Here is an 18,145-nt window from a genome sequence, read left to right as displayed (position 1 = left end):
AAATCTTTACCGGCCTACCCATCTTGCCCCTCTTGCCAGGAACACCAGGCAGGCCCTGTAGGGGAGAGACAGGGAAGAGGTCAGGACAGGATTCCTCAGGGGACAACCAGCGCTGCCCCAAACCAGCCCCAGGGCCACCCACAAGAGGAAGTCGCAGAGGGCCTAGCGCACAGGTCACACCCAGTAGGTGCCAGTTACGTGCCCATCACGTGCATGGTCCTTGCGCTCTGCAGTGGACCTGAGCTGGGGAAACGCCTAGGAGAGTGCCCAGTGTCCCTGGTATTCAGCAGGTGCTCTCCCAAGGTCCTCCCTATCCAGCTTGTCGATGAGGTTACGAGTGAGTTCCCCAATGTGGGCTCAGGCTGGGAGGGGACAGGGAGGAAGAGGCCCTTGGGCCGCGGGGTCTTCGCCGTTACACCACGGGTAAAAGTGGCTGGAGGCAGCAGGTAAGCAAATTAGCATGGTTGTGTTCAATAACACTTTATAAAAACACTTTATAAAAAGATGACTTGCAGACACTTGATCTGAAATATAAAGTGGGCCCATTTCTCATTTGCTGAAAGCCCTCTGAAGCTATCCATGCTCTCAGAATCCAGTCCCCTTCCTGATCTGGGCCCTGAGCGCCCATGTCACTTCGCCCAGGTGCCCCCTCCAAGCTCATCTCCTTATCATTCCTGCCTTGCGCTCAGAGCTTTGATGGCATACCCTGTTACACGTGCCAAGTTACCGTACTTCCCTGACTTTGTACCCCCTATCCCTTAAGTCTGCAAGGGGTCTGCCTTGACCCTGTGGCAGACTCCTATTCAACTCAAGGGCACCTCCTCCAGGAGAGACTCCTGGACTTCTTCAGGCAGAAGGGGTGGGGAGGTAGGTGGGAGGTAAACAAAGAAAGCCTACTCACTCGCTCTCCATCGGACCCTGGCAGGCCGAAGAGCCCTGGGAGTCCAATGTAGCCCTAGGAAAGAGCAGGTAGGGGGTCAGAGGGACCGAGTAGTGGGGTGTGGCTGGCCCGACCCGTCCCAGTCCCCCTCGCTGCCCTCCCACACCCAGGCTCCTCTTCTTCGCTTGTGGCGGCAGCGGCTCCGGCGGCTCCTCGATGACACAGGCCTTGAGGCAAGTGTATATGCCCATGGACTGCATGGTGCTGGCTTCCACGATGTAGTCCAAAGGCACATACCCTCACGCCAGGGAAGGGCGCGGGCGCTCTTGGGGGGGAGGCCCGCCCCACACCGGGGCTCCTGGACCTGCAGGAAGGAAGCTCTCGGCTGGGTTAGATGCTAGAGGGGCACCAGGTTCCACCTGCTCTGAAGGATGCTGCCAGGGGCCCATGGCTTCCACGATGCCTCCTCCTAGGCCACAAAGGCCCTGAAAATGGGGCTCACATCCACCCACAGCTGTCTGAACGCCAGCAGCAAAAGCACCTGCCCCTCTGGCACGCGTTCGCCTCTGCATTCAACCCCCCCAGCGACACCGCGGACTGGCCGTCCACTCCCCCGCCACACAGACACGGAAACCAAGGCTCTGGAGATAAAGCGACACAAGTAGTCGAGGCAGAGCTGGGAGTCCACTGCCCTCAAATGCACCTGACTTTCTGCCTCCAAGTTGTGCCCGCCACCGGGCATGCCCTTCCCACCCCAGCGACGGCACAGCCATCCCCTCCAAGCCCAGCTCCAATGCCCTCGCCTCTGGCCAGCAGAACCCGTCCCTTCCCTCCACCCACGCACCATATTGGCTCCTCCGTTAATAGGATTTACCACTTTCTCTGATGTATCTTCCATTATCTGTGTCCATGTTTCATGTCCTCATTAGCCTGGGAACTGCTCAAGGGCAGGGACCTAGCCCAGAGCTCCTATCGTTCCCTGCGCTCTCTAGATGATTGTGGAATGCTTTAAGAATAACGCTCACAAAAGTTAACATTTACTGAGCACAAACTGCGTGCCAGGCCCGGTTCTCAGGGCTTCCCGTGCATTCAAGCATCTGCTGTGTCCCCACTACAGCCCCGGAAGCAGGGTATTATCAGTCAGCCCCCTGTAAGGGTGAGAACACCTAGGCCCAGAAGTGAAGTGACTTGCCCAGGGTCATACGGCTGGATCATGATCAAACTGGTATTGGAATTCGAGTCAACTGACTCCAGGGCAGGCCTCCTAACCACTCAACTACACTGCCTCCCACGAACTAGCAACCAGTGCAAGCTCACAACCCTCTCTCCCTCCTTAGCAGGTCAAGAAGTCATTGCGCCTTCTCAGTGTCCAGTGCGATGAACGTCTTTCACTGTAACGAGGGACACTGATCCTGCCAACCAGGGCTTATATTCCAGATTTACAGATGAGAAAAATGGGCTCAGAGAGGTCCAGCAACTTGCCTGCCATCCCACAGCTAGTTAAGGGCACAGCAGGTCTTAAAGCCAGTTGCCCTAATTCCAAAGCCCACGCTCTACCACTTTCCCAACGACGAGGCTGGTGGTGGCAGGGGCGGGAGGGCGGCTTGAGTGATTCCAGCTCCCCCAGGCTGCTCAGGGCCCTGTGACCCAGAGAGGAGGGTGCTGGGGCCAGAGCAACTCTGACCCACATGTGGTCTGAAGATGCCATCAGCATGGCCACCAGCAAGCAGCCCCAGATGTCAGCAGCATGCCTCTGGGGTCACAGCTGGTGGGAAGAGCCGGATACAGGACAGCAGCCTCCCCAGCCCCTGCGTGACATCGCCACTGTCATCATCACCAACATCATCGCATCTCGAGAAAACTTGCCCACCCACCTCCTTGCCCACCTCCCAGACGCTCTAATGGCCACATGTCAGCTGCAGGGCTTAAGGCCCAGACTGGGGCCGTAAATAGCTTTGGCTCGGATGTGGAGGACACGTCACAGCTGACCTGGCCTGACCGAGGGCTGTGTGACCCACTTGCTGGGCATGCTTTGAGAGGCAGCAAGGCCGGCCCTCAGGACACCTGAGTCCGCATCCCAGCTCCACCTTAGACGTGCAGAGCGAGCCACGGCTGTCCGGTCCCCGCCTGAATCCAGTTTCCTTGTGTGTAGACAACGGGATTCCACCACATTATCTCTTAGACTTTCAAACTCCATCTACCCCCATTCGGTGCACCCAGAATCTTCTCCACCACCCACCTCCCCACTTGGGAGCCCCTCTTCAGCAGTACTTGCTTCCAAATTCTTGGTATCCCCATAACCATGTCGGAGGTAGGAAAAGACCTCACTCCCATTGTAAAGATGGGGAAACTGAGGCTGCTGGCTACTCAGGGTTTGCTCCACCAGAGGAAGAGCAGACGCTCTACCAGCCTCCCGGCCTGAGCAACACCACCCATCAGCCACCCCTGCTCTCTAAAAAGGGTAGGGAGGGGAGCAGGAGAGAGGCCTCTGAGGATTGTAACGGCAGGCAAAGCAGCCCTGACTTAGGTCCCCTAGCACTTGGGATGTGCTGGGGGCCACGGCAAGCAAACGCCTGACCACGGCAGCCAGGCCATGGCTGAACACCCAACAGAACTTTTGCCGCCCAGGCCGCCAGGCATGGACACCAAGCCGGCTTACCTGGCTCAGGGATCCCCCATCGCCTGCCCACCCTGCTGCCCCTTTGCTCTCCAAAGAGCACTCAGGTGGGAGGGCAGATGTGCCGCCCCCTGCCAGATGCTGTATAGAGACCCTGCACACCTCACCTCCCGCCAGGCCCGTTCGGGGGACAGGTAATGACCACCCAGGGCCCCACCTGAGTGGCACTTGCCAAGGCCCACTTACCCGGCTGCCTTTGGGGCCAGGGTCTCCTACCGGTCCAGGTAACCCCTGAAACATAAAAGACAGAGGGGCAAGGACATAGGGAAACATTCTCCCTGCTGCCAACAACCCAGGGCAAGTCCTGCCTCCTCGGGGCCTCAGCTGCCCCCTCTGTAGAAAGGGAGTGGGGTTAGACCTGCAGTCTTTACACTGAGGACCCCACTCTGCCCCAAAGTCCTGGGGGAGTGGACGGGGGTGGGGGTGGGGAGGGGGAAGGAGAGACTAAGTGGGAGGAGCCTCTGAAGCCCCACCCCCACAGCGCCAGAAGACTTTCTTCTGCTGCCTCCCGAGCATCCTGTGCCCTACTGCCCTCAAACAGAGGGTTCCTTGGTCCAGCCCCCTGAATAGCCCTTTCTTTGGGGCCCACCCAGCGGGCACAGCTCCTCGGCCCCCAGCCTGCTGATTCCCTCTGCCTGGGGGGCACCCGTGGCCATCTCCACACCACCATGGCCACCGAGCTTCCAGAAGCCATATACTGCACCTGCCTGCCAGGGTAACCTTTGGCCCCTGGGCTGCCCTCAGGTCCTGGCCGCCCCTGTAAAGGAATGAAGAGAAACATAAGGGAAGAGGAGACCCTGCCCAGCTCTGGGTCTGGGGGCCAGTGCGGGACCGGGGCTCACTCACAATGGACAAAGAGAAGGGCAGGAATGCGAGCTGAATGGGGAGGAAGGGGAAGCCACGGGCCTGCTGGGCCCCCAGCCCACCCCTCTGTGAAACCGGTCCGACCAGCTTAGAAGGACAAACCAAGCCCCCTTTGCTGGCCGCCCAGGACTGAGAAAGCTCTGAGAAGCCCTGGCTGGCTCTCCCACGCTGGCAGGGGCTGCTATTTGACTTGGGCCAGTACAGCCCAGATTCCTGCAAACCCCGTGGCGGCGTGCATAATATCCCCTAACATCGCCCGGAACAGGCCAGCTATTCATGGCTCTGACTGCAGTTGAGTGGCTCATGCCAACGCCAGGTCAGCGTGGACTCCAGCTCTTTCAGGCAGATGGGGCTGGCAGAGAGGTGGGGTAGGCTCGGGGCCCCCCGCAGTGTGGGAGGTACTAGGGTTCACTGGTGGAATGGAGCCCAGGGGAGGAGGCCAGGGGCAGAGAGGGGTGGAGCAGGGAGAGTGCAAGCAGGGCAGGGCTGAGGCCGAGGCCCTCACCTGTTCTCCGGGGTGCCCCGCCGGTCCAGGATAGCCCTTGTATCCCTGTGAGGGGTGACGGGGGGAAGAAAAGGCATCAGGCCAGGAAGGTCTCTGGGCCTTTGGATCAGGAGGCAGAGGCCCAGCCGCCCTGCCTGCCTTTTCAGCACCGCATGCTCTGTGGACGGCAGGCGGGGAGTGTGTGTTCAACGACCACTCGCTGAATGGACACAAGGCCGTCAGGGTTGGCACCTGCTATGGCTTCTTCTGCCTCCGATGGCGCGCAGACCAGAAGTCATCAGGAGAGCTGCTCACTCCTCCCACAGCGCTTGTGAGCTGCACGGGGAGACAGCCCCCCCTCGGCAGAGTAACGCTGTATCCCAACCATTCCTTCCAAATCCAGACAGGGGTGAGCCCATCCGAAGCAGGGGCAGAGTGAGTTCTCAAGGGATGGGTGGACCAATTAGGACCTTCAGGTCTGGGATGTGATGCTGGGATCCGTGTCAAGACCTGCTCCTTCTCATAAACCCCCGTCAGAAAAGATCTCACCCGTACCGACCAAGTACATCGACCACAACAGCGGCCTCCCTTCCTCTCACTGGTCCCAGCCCCCACTCCACGGAGGAACAGGCCACTCAAATGTCTGATTGAGAAGTACTCTGGCCACAAGCCAGTACCAACCCTGACCCTCTGTCCCCACGGCCCAACCACCAGGTCTCTAGGTGAAGAGAATCGAACCAGTGTGTGCTTACCCATGGCCCTAGGGACGACCACCAGAGCCGTTTCCTAAGACTTAGGGGCTCTCCGAAGGGAAACCCGGGACTTCAAACTTCCATCAGCTCAGGGCAGCTGTGAACTAAGACCAGGCAGGGGCGGCCCCACAGATCTCCGTTAGACCCCCGGCACAGAGAGCCCAGGGCTTGGCTCTGACACCGTCCCTCACCTACCGTGCAACTCTGGTGGGATTCCCCCCTTCTCTGGACCTCAGCTGAGGGCACGAGAACTCTCAGGCCCCCTCGGCTCTGGTGTTTGCGAACTCCGAAGTTCTACGGCTCCCCCGGAGCGCGATAAACAAGACGATGCCTGTAGACCCCCTCTGTGTACTGCTGTTGACCCGAGACCACACCTGCATGACCCCCTCGCCCCCCCGAGACGCCAGCCAGAGAGGTGTGTGTTGGGGGGAGGGGTGGAATTATCATCTGCACTTCACGGAGGAGAAAACGGAGTCTCAGAGAACTCACTCCGAGCCCCACCGCTAAGTAGCAGTGGGCTCCCACTCACTGCCGGGTCCTTCTGGCACCTGAGGCCACACAGAGAGCCCTGCCGACATTCCAGGCACAGTCACCGTTCACGCATGTCCACAAACACACACAGGCACACGCACTCAGCACCCCCCGCGGACCCCCAGGAAGCAGGACTCTTAATGATAAACAGCAGTGTCGGTTGGATCCAAGAGGTCTGGGGAGTTTACAAGCATTCCTTCTGCACCTACTCATACCTCAGGACCGCTCGGCGATATGATTACATCTCACACGCGGCGCCCGCGAGACTGATGCAACGTGGCTTGTGAGTGTCTTCTACCTGGGGGGGTACGTTCTTTTCCCCAGGGAGCAAACCGAGGCGGAGGCCACAGCCGGGGGCTCGCACATGGAGTGGCTGAGACCTCTTGTGTCAGGCTGACCTGGAACTATCCTGCTTTGCCTACTGGATGGCTGTGTGATCTGAGGCCACTGGTGTCACCTCGCTGAGCCCTGGCTTCCTCTTTCGTAAATGGAAATAGAAGGACTGGCACATGGGTCACATGATATAATGTGTGCAAAGCACCTAGCACAGTACCCAGCATTAAATTCAGGGGCCCCGTGAAGACCTGCTGCTGTCACCATCGTGACCTTCATAGTTCATTCATTCATTCAACAAACACTTACTGAACTTTTATGTGCCAGCACCATTCCAGGCCTGGGATGAATGAGAAGACAACATCCTTTAGCCTTAATGGAGTTGACAGTCTAATATAAAAACAAATAAATATAAAAGGTAATGTCTGGGTGAGGGGGAAATGGGGAGTCATTGTTTTCGTGGGTGTAGAGCTTCAGTTTTGCAAGATGGGAAAGTTCTGGAGATGCCTTGCACCATGAGGATGTGAATGTGCTTAGCACTGCTGACCGTGCCTTTAAACACAGTTAAGATGGTAAATTTTATGTTGTGTGGTTTTTGCCGTAATTAAAAGTTAAAATTTTGAAAATGGTGACTGTGTGGTAGTGACCAGAGCTACAATGAAAAGTGAGCAGAATCAGAGGACAGAGAGAGGCCGTGTTGGGGAGGGGTGGCAGCTGTGGCTGGGTAGCTGGGCAGGTGCTCTGAGGAGACAAATGACGGGAGCCTGAAACAGGGCTGGCCCTCTGGGAAAGGCATTCCCAGCAGAGGGAACAGTAGGTGCAGAAGCCCTGAGGCAAGAACCCTCTCAGGTGGGTTTGATGAAGACCTAGGCCCCTGTGACGGGAGCAGAATGAGCGAGGGGTGAGGCAGAGAGGGGTGGGTGGTTAAGAAGAAGCCAGAAGCCAGAGAAAGGGGACCAGGGAGCCCCTGAGCATCACCAGCTCCTTTGGCTTCGCCTGCAGTCAGGAAGGAATCTGCTGGAAACCAAGGCTCCAGCAGAGAAGTGTTGCCAGGGAGATCCCAGAAGATTTTAAGTAAACCCTTTACTCAGGACACAGGAAAAAGGAAATGCATTATCTTCAGGGATAGGGACAGTAGCCGGCCCTTTGCCTGGCCTGGTCCTAGAACTTTAAATAGACATATCAGCTCATCAACTCTTTGCGATCCCCTAGCAGGTAGGAGTTACCATACACAGTGCCAGACGAGGAAACAGAGGCTCAGAGAGGTAAAGAGACTTTCCTGAGGCTACACAGCTCTCCAGGGGCAAGGCCAGGGTGTGACTCCAGTCCCTAAACCCTAACCACCCAATCACGGGATAAGACATACTTGAGGCCCAAGGCCCACGTAGAAGAGCCACAGGGCCACACAGGGAAAGACCCCCTTACAGACCTTCCTCCCCAGGACAGAGTGTCTGGCTCAGTACAGCATTTCCACGGCAGAGGACCGTCACAGAACCCTGGAGTATCTGAGCCATCAATCTGCCCACTTTTCTCATTGGACAGACTTACCAGGGGGAAGGGACTTGCCCAAGGTCACTTAGCAAGTTATGGCCAAGACCAGGCTGTTCCCCAGGACTCTAGACCCCCGGGCTGTGCTTTGTCCAACAGGCCACGATTCCTAGGTCTATCCCAAACAGTGGACCTTGAAGGGTCTTGCACGTTGCTGTGAACTACCCACTTCTCCTGGCTGGCTGAGAGCAGCAGAGGCTGAGCGAGGCCAAGGCGTGGGGGGAAAGTGGGGGGAGGTTCCTATGCTCCCTGGAAGTACCTTAACAGTGTTTACCAAGCTGGGGCCAGCCAAATAGCTTCAAATGACAGGGCCCCAGGACCTGGAAGAATCTAAACCATTATCTTCTCCTGGGCCCCAGCAATTACGGGGTGAGTACTAACCGCAAGGTGGACCCACGGGCAGTGATTTCCCGCCTGTGTGATCGGTGCCTGACTGGTGCTAGGGGAGAGCAGACGCTTCAGGGGAGCTCCAGGGACCACAGAGTCTGTAAGGGGCCTCTGGCTGCCCAGCAGGCGGGTCTCCACAGGACCCGTGTTTATAATAGAACTCGGTCTATATTTTGGTTTGGGAGCCAGATTAATCATTGCTTACAATGCACAAGGAGAAACCAGACATCATCTCACTGTTGCTGCAGACAGCCTCCCCGTCGGCCGGGATGCTATTTGGGCTTTGGGCAGGGAGCGTGGGGGGGGGGTCCTGTTCTTGCCTGGGGGTCCTGGGGAGCAATGTGTGCCTAGACCTCAGCCGTTCCCCTAGCTCCACCTCAGTGTGCAAGGCCCCAGTTTCTCTTGCAGTAACACGGAACTTACCACGCTTGCTGAGCGCTCCATGAGACCCCCTAAACTTCTCGACCACCTCCACAGCCCATCGGGGGCAGTCAGCAGGACAGAGAGCCCCATTTGACAGAAAGGATCAGTGAGGAAGAAACAGGCCAGGAGGCTGTGACTCATTACATGATACTGGCCAAGTCCCTCCTCCTCTCTGGACCTCAGTTTTCCCTGTTGGCCTCTCAAAGCATTGTGTCGGTTCAGAAATTGTAGGGATCAGAAATGTGTGGTCTGTCCAAAAGTGCAGTCCATCATGACGCAGCCAGGCACCTGCCATCAAGCTCTGCTCAGTGGGTACCTGGGACAGGTCGGGCAGGAACACATCATTTCTGTCTGGCTCATTCATTCAAACAATTGTTCATTCATTCAACTAAGGTTTGCTGAACCCCAGACATGACCCTGTGTTAAGCATGAAGAATACACTGGTGAACACAACAAACTCATTCCCTACCTTCTAGAAGGTAACACATATTAAGTGGAATGAAGGAGAAGCATTGCATGCTAAGACAGTGTAGATAGCCAACCGGAAGTTGTGGCATTGTAAACAGGCTCGAAGGAGGGGCCAGGTTGGACAGCGGAGCTCAGAAACGGCGGTGGGCCTAGGCCCCAGAAGCCCAGGGCAGCCCAGCAGCAGGGGAGCCTGGAGAAGGTTCTAGGTAGGGGCTCTGCATGGAAGTGGCCAACTCAGGTGGCACAAGGAGGGCCTGTGGGCAGGGTGAGGGTTGCAAAAAGGAGCTGGGAGGAAGTTTCAACTGGAGTCCCAATTTCATTCCATTAGTCATGTCTACGTGGGGCAATGTGTTAAGAAGGATTCTGAGGTCACATCAGGGCTTGACAGGAAAGATCAATGAGTGGTGTCTGCCACAGGCAGGGGAGGAGGGAGGTATGCGACAGGACAGATGCCTGTGTCCCGCACTGTGCTAAGCGCCTCATAAGGAGACAAGGGTGAACAGGGCCTCCGTGCACTTGTTCCAGCTGACAAATGCGCCAAGGACACCAGACAGTCTCCCGCCAGCCGAATGCTCGGAGTCCTGGAAAGGCTAAGAAGGTGGGCCGGGTGATCAGGGGAAGAAGGTGTGACTTTTGCCTGGAGGTTGCTGGGAGGGCGCTCTTGGAGAAGATGGTGTTGGAGAGTAGAATTGAGGGACAGATGCGTGCAGATGAGCGTGGAAGATCATGCCGGGGGAGGGCACAGCATAAGCAAACGCAGGGAGACAGGAAGGCCCAGGACGGAGGGGGGCTTCCGTACCACAGTTTCTCAGCCCGGGGCTCTACTGACACCATGGGCCGGGTTAGTCTTTGCTGAGGAGGGGAGGCTGTCCTGAGCATGTGGGAAGTTTAACAGCATCTCTGGCTTCTACCTGTTAGAAGCTGGTGGCCCCCCTCTCCCAGCTGTGATGGCCAAAAATGTCTCCAGACATTGCTCACTGTTCCCTGGGGGGCAAAATCACCCCCAGCTGGGAAGCACGGCTCTAAGGAGAGAAGGCAAGGTGGTCGGCCCAGGGACAGCACAGGATTCCATCCGCCTGAAGTGCAAATAGGATTCTGGTAGACTTCTTGGCTAGTGGAAGGTGGTTAGCTGGTAACTAGGCAAGATGACTGATGGTCCCACATGGGCAAGACCTTCAGTGCTTTTCCTTCATGATCGTGATCATTCATTCATTCAACAAACATGCATGCAGTGCCTACGAGTGCCAGCCCCATGCTAGTGCTGGGGCTAGAACATCTCATGTCACCCAACCTCTCCCTGTATCCCAACTGAGGCTCAGTGAGATGAGGCCACTTGCCCAAGCTCACACGGCAGGAGAGGGGACAGAGCTGGGTTCCATCCAGGTCTGTCCGGCCTGTTCTGTGCGCCTGCCCAGCCCTTGGGAGTTGGCTTGGCAAAGGCCCTCGGCAAACATCGCAGATGGATGGCAGACAAATGAACCTTCTCAGCCGGAGAGGCTCTTTTTTTCCCACTTAACGGGGCCTCTCTTATTTGAAAAGCTGTCTCAATCAGCGTTGTGCAGAGAAAGGGCTTGAAGGCCAGAGACCTGGATTCAAATTCCAACTCTGCAGCTTAGCAATTCTGGAAGGTATTTCATGAAACCAGTGGTTCTCAGTCTCGGCTGCACAAGAGAATCTTGTACCTGGGTCCCACTCACACTAACGGGACCAGAGTCCCTGCCCACAGCCCCCAGCCGGTTCTAATGCACAGTGAGGCAGGGGCGGGGGCACGGGGAGCACAACGACAGAACTCCGTCTCCACGAGGCCCTCGATAAGCTCGTTGGCCTTTAACACCAGTGTCAGCACTGGTGACCTGGGCGAGCCTGGGACCTACGTGCTTATTTGCTGAACAACTGGAAGAATGAATGAACGAACGAATGAATGAATGAGGTCAATTTGAGCCTCGGTTTTCTCAGCTGTAAAACAGGCGTAATAGTGCTTTAACTCTTGGAGGTTCTTGTGAGGAAACAATGTGACAAAGGACAGTCACTCCTTGCGTCACCTCTAATTGGCCATGGGAACCCTCATGGGAACCCTCACAACCAAAACTCCCTTTCTCCCGCCTATTTTTGTCCATTTTCCATTTGTCCTTCTATTTTTTTTTTAAGATTTTATTTATTTATTTATTTGACAGAGAGAGAGACAGCCAGCGAGAGAGGGAACACAAGCAGGGGGAGTGGGAGAGGAAGAAGCAGGCTCATAGCGGAAGAGCCTGATGCGGGGCTCGATCCCATCACGCCGGGAACACGCCCTGAGCCGAAGGCAGACGCTTAACCGCTGTGCCACCCAGGCGCCCCTGTCCTTCTATTTTTACTGTTTTTCTTTTTATTATCTGTCGCCCCACCACGCGCACAAGAATGTGAGTTCCAGGGGGACAGGGATTTTTGTCTATTTACTCAGCTCCACACCTTGCCTCCTGCCTGGCACATGATAAGCGTTCCATCACTTCTGTCGAATAAATGAATGAATAGGATTATTGGTGTCATGCTGAGGTGACACCCCAATCCGACAGGCTAGTGAGCAAAGAGGATGCTGACTTCACCTCTCACCCACTGACGTCCCCTCTCTCCCAAGGCTCCCCACACGAGACGATGCAGAGAAGCCACGGAAGAGCATCAGGGCAAAGTGGCCGCCGTTGTCACCAAAGAGGCTCATGGGAGGAGAGGGTGCTTACAAACAGTGATGATTCCAGTACCATTCTACCCGATTGGTCCTCCTCCCCGGCCCTCACGACTGGTCAGGGGTCCCGGCCTTGGGACCTGAGCCCCCCCATGCTCTGCCCATTGGCCTGCCACGGACAAACTCCTGCATGTTTGCCTGAGCTGGGGTCCGGGGCCACTGTGTAAATGCCTTTTTCAGTTTCCTAACTACACAGAGACTGCCTTAGTTGGGAAAAGATGCTTCTCCCTTCTCAGGTGAGCTGGTCCCTCTTGGATGGGGGCTCTGGGCCTCCCTGGACATCTGCTGAGAGCAGAGAGCCCTGGACCCCTGGCAGGAGCAGGTCTAGTCTGCTTTTCCCATCTCCTGCCACCTCTACTAGACTCCCACCCCCACGCAGAGCGAGACCACCACGGGCTGCTTTATGAGCCGGTACTGGAAAGAGACTTTTCCACTCACACCTCATCCATCAGAAAGTGCTGGAGCACGGAGGGGAAGTAAGTGGGGAGAGGGAATCCCTGTGTTCTCTGAGCCAGAAAATCCCATGTTTCCTCAGCTCACAGACAGCCACAGACTCCTGTCTGGGTCTGGCCTCTTCAGATTTATGCTCTGGCCATGGAGGGTGGAGAAGGAGATCCAGGAGACCTCATGCTCCAAGTGCCACAGGGACCCTCAGAGCAAGGACAACATGGAGCCAGGAGACACTACATCTGTTCAGACAAGAACCAGATGGCCCAGAGAGCAGGGGGGCTGCAGCCACAGCGGGGAGCCAGGGCGCAAGCCGAAGACGTGGCCTAGTAGCCCTAGGCCGATACACCTCCTGGAATCCCCACCAGCAATCCTGCAGAACGCAATCGACCCTTGGCCTGCACAGTCTTCCCCACCCCCACCCCCATTTCCTGAACACCTACTATGCACAGGCCCTGTGCTAGGCTCCGTAGGGAGAGCACCAACCAGATTCGCACGGTCTGGTTGGTGAAATAACCAAGCTAGACAGAAAGCGCACTGGACAAGGCAAAGCACTGAAAGCAAGGTGTACCTTTCGTCCAAGAGGTCCTGGATTCCCAGAGAGCCCAGGCAAGCCCACGTCGCCCTGCAAAACACAGACGAAGGGGTGAGGCGGGGGGAACAGGAGCAGAGACGCTCATGAAATGGCAGGCGTGTCCTCGCACGGCCAACTGTCTGCAAACGGGACTCCTGGAGGCCCAGAGGGCAGCCGAGTGGTTGGGCACCCAGTCCCTCCCCGCTAACCCAGTCACTCCATTTGATCTATTTTATACCCCGGACGTTGGCACAGGATATCAAGTAAGGAACGGGGTCTGCTGTTAAAACCGTGTTTGAAAACCACTGCCCCTCGGGACACACAACTTGTCTGCCTCGTTCTAGTCCGCTCTCTCTCTCTTTGCATTCCTGAGACACCTTCCCTTCTGCCCACTCCTCATCCTCGCTGGGCATGGTGGGCAGTAGGGGGCATTTCTGCTTTGAGACCTGAGAACGGACAACACAGGAGCAAGAGAGAAGCCTAGGCTCTTGGACTTTGTCAGGCCTGGATACAAACCTGCTCTGGACCTGACCAGCTCTGTGACCTCCAGCAAGCCACCTGCCTCTGAGGCCTCTCTGCTATCTCATCTGCAAGCTGGGCCCGTCTGTCCTGTGTTACAAGGTCTCGACGAGGAGCACGTGGGCATTTATATGAATGCTTACACCTAGTAAATGTTTGCTGCGTGAAAAAAATGTGAGGATGTGAAGGAATGAGCCACCTATATCTTGGGGAAATCAAAGGGAGCTGTGTCTTCTATGTGCCCAAGCACAGGAGGCCAGGTTGAGAAGCAGTGTTGTCTGTCAGGAGGGTTCTTGGGCTCATGTCCAGAATGAGCCAGACAGACTCGAGTGTTCTGTCCAGGATATGTATGTTTGAGAGCTGGGGGTCTTACTTAGAGTCTGGGTTCCCCTGTTCCTACCTGTCCTGTGCTCCTTCCAGGCCCCTTAATCAGTGTATGGGGGGATGCTTCGGGGATGGACGAAGTCCTCTGGCCTAAGTGTTCTTTTTTTCCTCGAGAAACTTCTGGTCCCTTAGCCCTTCAGAGTTAGAGAGCCCTGAATCTCTGGCCCGATCCCTTCCCATCTCCTAGAAATCCACAGACCTGTCTGCTCAAATTAACCTCAGAGGGGATTTTGAATGTTTGTTGGAAGCTTCCTGGGTGTATGCTAGCAAAAAGCTTCTGGATGCCAAGGGTCACCTAGAGGACCCGACAGAAACGCAGGACATTACACAAAAGGTCACTCACCAACGGTGGGTCCGCAGGCAAAATCTTTTGTCAGTCTTATTGGTTGCACCCCCAAAGAAAGTACAGGGAATGACTTTGGGTTTGGCACAGGCTGAAGGACTTCAAGGAAAGCACCCAACCACACTCCTCCCTGGCTACTTTGTCACCTCCTGCCTCTGACACACAGTGTCTTCTGCTGGGGCACGGTGGTTTCCCTACTGTCCACTCCCCCACTTCCCTCGATGCTGGGGTCCCTGGAAACCTACCTTCACCCCATCGAGGGCCTTTCCTGGTGAGAGCCCTGGGTCCCCTTTCTGTCCCTGAAAGAAAAACAATTCTTTCTAGAATCATCTAGAGAGGCTATCTCCCCACAACCTCTGCTCAAAGTCCTATCCCCTGCTAAAATGCCCTCCCGCCCATCCCCCCCGCTCACACACCTCCAGGGGGGTCTTCTCCAGTTCCGTTCCTCCCTGCACTAACACCTTCCATAGCTCCCCACTGACTGCATGAGGACACCTCCAAACTCCTCCTTCCGTGACCCTTGTCCTCTATCATCTGGTCCCACCCACCCTCTGCAAACCACTTTCCAGTCGCCAAACCCACAGACAGGGTCCCTCTGTTCCTCGCCAGACCACAGCCCATCGTTAGCAACGCCCTGCACTTCCCTGCTGCCAGGTCCTGGCTCAGGCTGTCACCCCCGCCTAGAAAACCATTCCTCAAGCAGCATTCACCAAACCATAGACATTCTTCAAAATGCAGCTTGAATGTGTCCTCCCGACCAGCCGGCAGAGCTCTGATGACCAGTCCTTGCATGTGCGTGTGGCTAGGACTGCCCCCTGACTTGTTCCCCTGGGCTCTCAGAGCGTTTCCGAGAGACACATCAAAGAGACACATCAAAGAAGCATGTCCGATTCTTCTTGAATTTCTAGTATGCTCACCTCACTGTTCTCTATTTACCGAGGGTCTGTGCGGTAACACCACTACGTCTGCGCACAGCCCCTCACAGTGTGCAATACCCTGGTCTCATGAGATTCTCACAGCCTGATGAAGCAGGCAAGGGAAGTGTTATTACCCCCACACACACATCTGGGGAAACTGAGGCTAGGAGGAGGAAAGGGACGGCCTGAGGCCCCAAGCTGAGGCCCTGGCAGAGCTAAGACAGACCCCTGAGGTCCGTGTTCAGGGATGTCCTGGGACCCGATGAGTTACAATAGGCAGTAAATAGGGGAAAAACCAAGAAGCAGTGGGTTCCCCGTCAGAGACAAGCAGCCTTTGTGCCCAGCATATGGGAGGGTCCCCGTCGCAAGGGTCCTGGCTCTCTGAGCATGAGGCTCAGGGAGAGGACCTGTGGGTACACCAGCTGCGTCTCTTACAGGGCTGCACAGTGCTCCCGGCTGCCAGCCCACTCCTCGGGCCCCACATGGCTCAGTTACTCAGAAAACAGTCCTTTGGAGAGTCAGTCCACCCTGGTGTCACCTTCCAAGAACCCCTGATCTCTGCCCTCATGCTCGCTCCCACGCTCCCTCCCCAAGCTGGGCCCTGACTCAGAAGTCCTGGGGTGAAGGCATGGAATCCCAGAGGGACCTCGGGCAAGTCACTTCACTTCTCTGAGCCTCCATTTCCTAGCCTTAAAATGGGGGCTGCACAGCACACACACGCACACACAGACACGGGCACACACATGTGTGAGGGCACACGCATACCTACTCACACCTACACATACATGCACATATTCACATGCAGGTGTGTGCATACACATTCTCTCACACATAGGTGCACACACATGGGCACAATCACACATACACACGGGTGCGTGCAAACACACACAAGCATGCGGGTGCACACACACGTGCACATGGGTACGTGCTCACACACATACACATGCACACGGGTGCATGCTCACACATGCACGCACATGGGTGTTTGCTCACATGCACATGCACATTGGTGCATGTACACACACATGCACATGGGTGAGTGCACATGGGTGCATGCTCACACACGCGCACACAGGTGCATGCTCACACATGCACGCACATGGGTGGTTGCTCACACACACATGCACATCAGTGCATGTACACACACATGCACACGGGTGAGTGCACATGGGTGCATGCTCACACACACGCACACAGGTGCATGCTCACACACACATGCACACGGGTGCATGCTCACACACACGCACACAGGTGCATGCTCACACACGCGCACACAGGTGCATGCTCACACACGCGCACACAGGTGCATGCTCACACACGCGCACACAGGTGCATGCTCACACACGCGCACACAGGTGCATGCTCACACACGCGCACACAGGTGCATGCTCACACACGCGCACACAGGTGCATGCTCACACACGCGCACACGGGTGCATGCTCACACACACGCACACAGGTGCATGCTCACACACACGCACACAGGTGCATGCTCACACACACGCACACGGGTGAGTGCACATGGGTGCATGCTCACACACACGCACACAGGTGTATGCTCACACACACGCACACAGGTGCATGCTCACACACACATGCACACGGGTGCATGCAAACACACACATGCACACGAGTGCATGCACACGGGTACATGCTCACACACACGCACACAGGTGCATGCTCACACACACGCACACAGGTGCATGCACACACACACACGCACACAGGTGAATGCTCACACACACACACACACGTACACACATCCATCATCATCTTAGGTTTCTTGGCAAGAAGCCAGTGAGATAATGGATGCGTCGCAGGGGAGAGGTGGTTTGGCCAACTTTAATTAGTTCCCATTTCGTTCCTTTCTTTGTCAGAACCCGGCCCTTCCAAATCCTGGCTCAGCTGCTCTCCACGAGAAGTCACTACATTCCAACGGGCAGAGCCTGAAAGAGTGCAGGTCCTTCAGAGCCACCTACACCATGTCCAGCACTGTGTCCACTCGTCCTCTCAACACCCATTGGCTGCAACTCAGTACCGAGCTGCAGGTTCCGAGAGGCCAGGTCACTGCCTGGGGTGACACGCAGATAAGAGGCAAGGTCTTCCCATGTCTGGCTAGTGCCCACTCGGTCTGACTTCGAAGCACTCATTTACTCCTTTATGAATGAGAAGCCTGGATGCTTCTCCAGCACTCCCTCTGACCAGATGACAGCTGCCCCAGGCGAGAGACCAGCCCCTCCTTGTTGGAACACCAACTGTCTGTCCACCTGGGCCCCTCCAGGTCACTTCTGCAGAACCCAGCCTCTGAGATCTACCACCTCGCCCTGGCCACCCCTCACACACATCTCAGCTACCCACAAGCCCTGCTCCGATGCCTTTTATGTCCACAGTGCAAGTGCAAAGCCAGGCTCAGGGCTACCAAGGATTCCAATGGCCAAAAAAGGACAACAGCTTCTTCCCACTCCACCCTTGCCCACCTCGGTCTGCAGCAGCTGGGCTTGAAACACATTCAGGGGTGGGCCTTCGTGTATCCTGTTCTGTCGTTTTATAAAAGGGGAAACTGAGACCCCAAAAGATGATGGACTTGCTCCCTTGTCCGGGTTCCTTACCTGAGCCGTTTTCATTATTTATGGATTTCTCTCTGCATTCGTAGCAGCCAGCACAGTGCCGGCGATGTAATCCCTGCCCAAGTACAATAGCCACAAGTATAGATATATATTGAACATCTACTCTGAGCCAAGCTTTGGGGTGAATACAGAGAATACCGCAGGGGGAACATGACACAGTTCATGCTCATGGGGGATTCTCAAAAGAGAAACCAGACTGGGTGCTTTTCTGAGCCCTGGACACATGAATCTGTGGGGTAGCAACAATCACCATCCCATTTCACAGATG

The 18,145-nt window shown here is 56.1% G+C and overlaps 1 protein-coding gene across 1 annotated transcript in view; it reads right to left on the bottom strand.

The window, feature by feature from the left end:
- Nucleotides 1-18,145, bottom strand: part of COL27A1 (collagen type XXVII alpha 1 chain) — a 131,373-nt gene that overhangs the window by 82,797 nt on the left and 30,431 nt on the right. Inside the window, exons 9-15 of the mRNA XM_040631345.1 lie at nt 14,579-14,632; nt 13,085-13,138; nt 4,927-4,971; nt 4,261-4,314; nt 3,744-3,788; nt 902-955; nt 11-55 (exon numbers count right to left, since the gene is read on the bottom strand). Of these exons, the coding sequence (XP_040487279.1) occupies nt 11-55; nt 902-955; nt 3,744-3,788; nt 4,261-4,314; nt 4,927-4,971; nt 13,085-13,138; nt 14,579-14,632 (351 nt within the window). The remainder of the gene's footprint in view (nt 1-10; nt 56-901; nt 956-3,743; nt 3,789-4,260; nt 4,315-4,926; nt 4,972-13,084; nt 13,139-14,578; nt 14,633-18,145) is intronic.

This window comes from Ursus maritimus, unplaced genomic scaffold (assembly GCF_017311325.1).
Source record: "Ursus maritimus isolate PB19 unplaced genomic scaffold, ASM1731132v1 scaffold_17, whole genome shotgun sequence".
Taxonomy (NCBI): Eukaryota; Metazoa; Chordata; class Mammalia; order Carnivora; family Ursidae; genus Ursus; species Ursus maritimus.
Note: the sequence above shows the minus strand (reverse complement) of the source record. Positions and strands in the feature narration are given on the sequence as shown.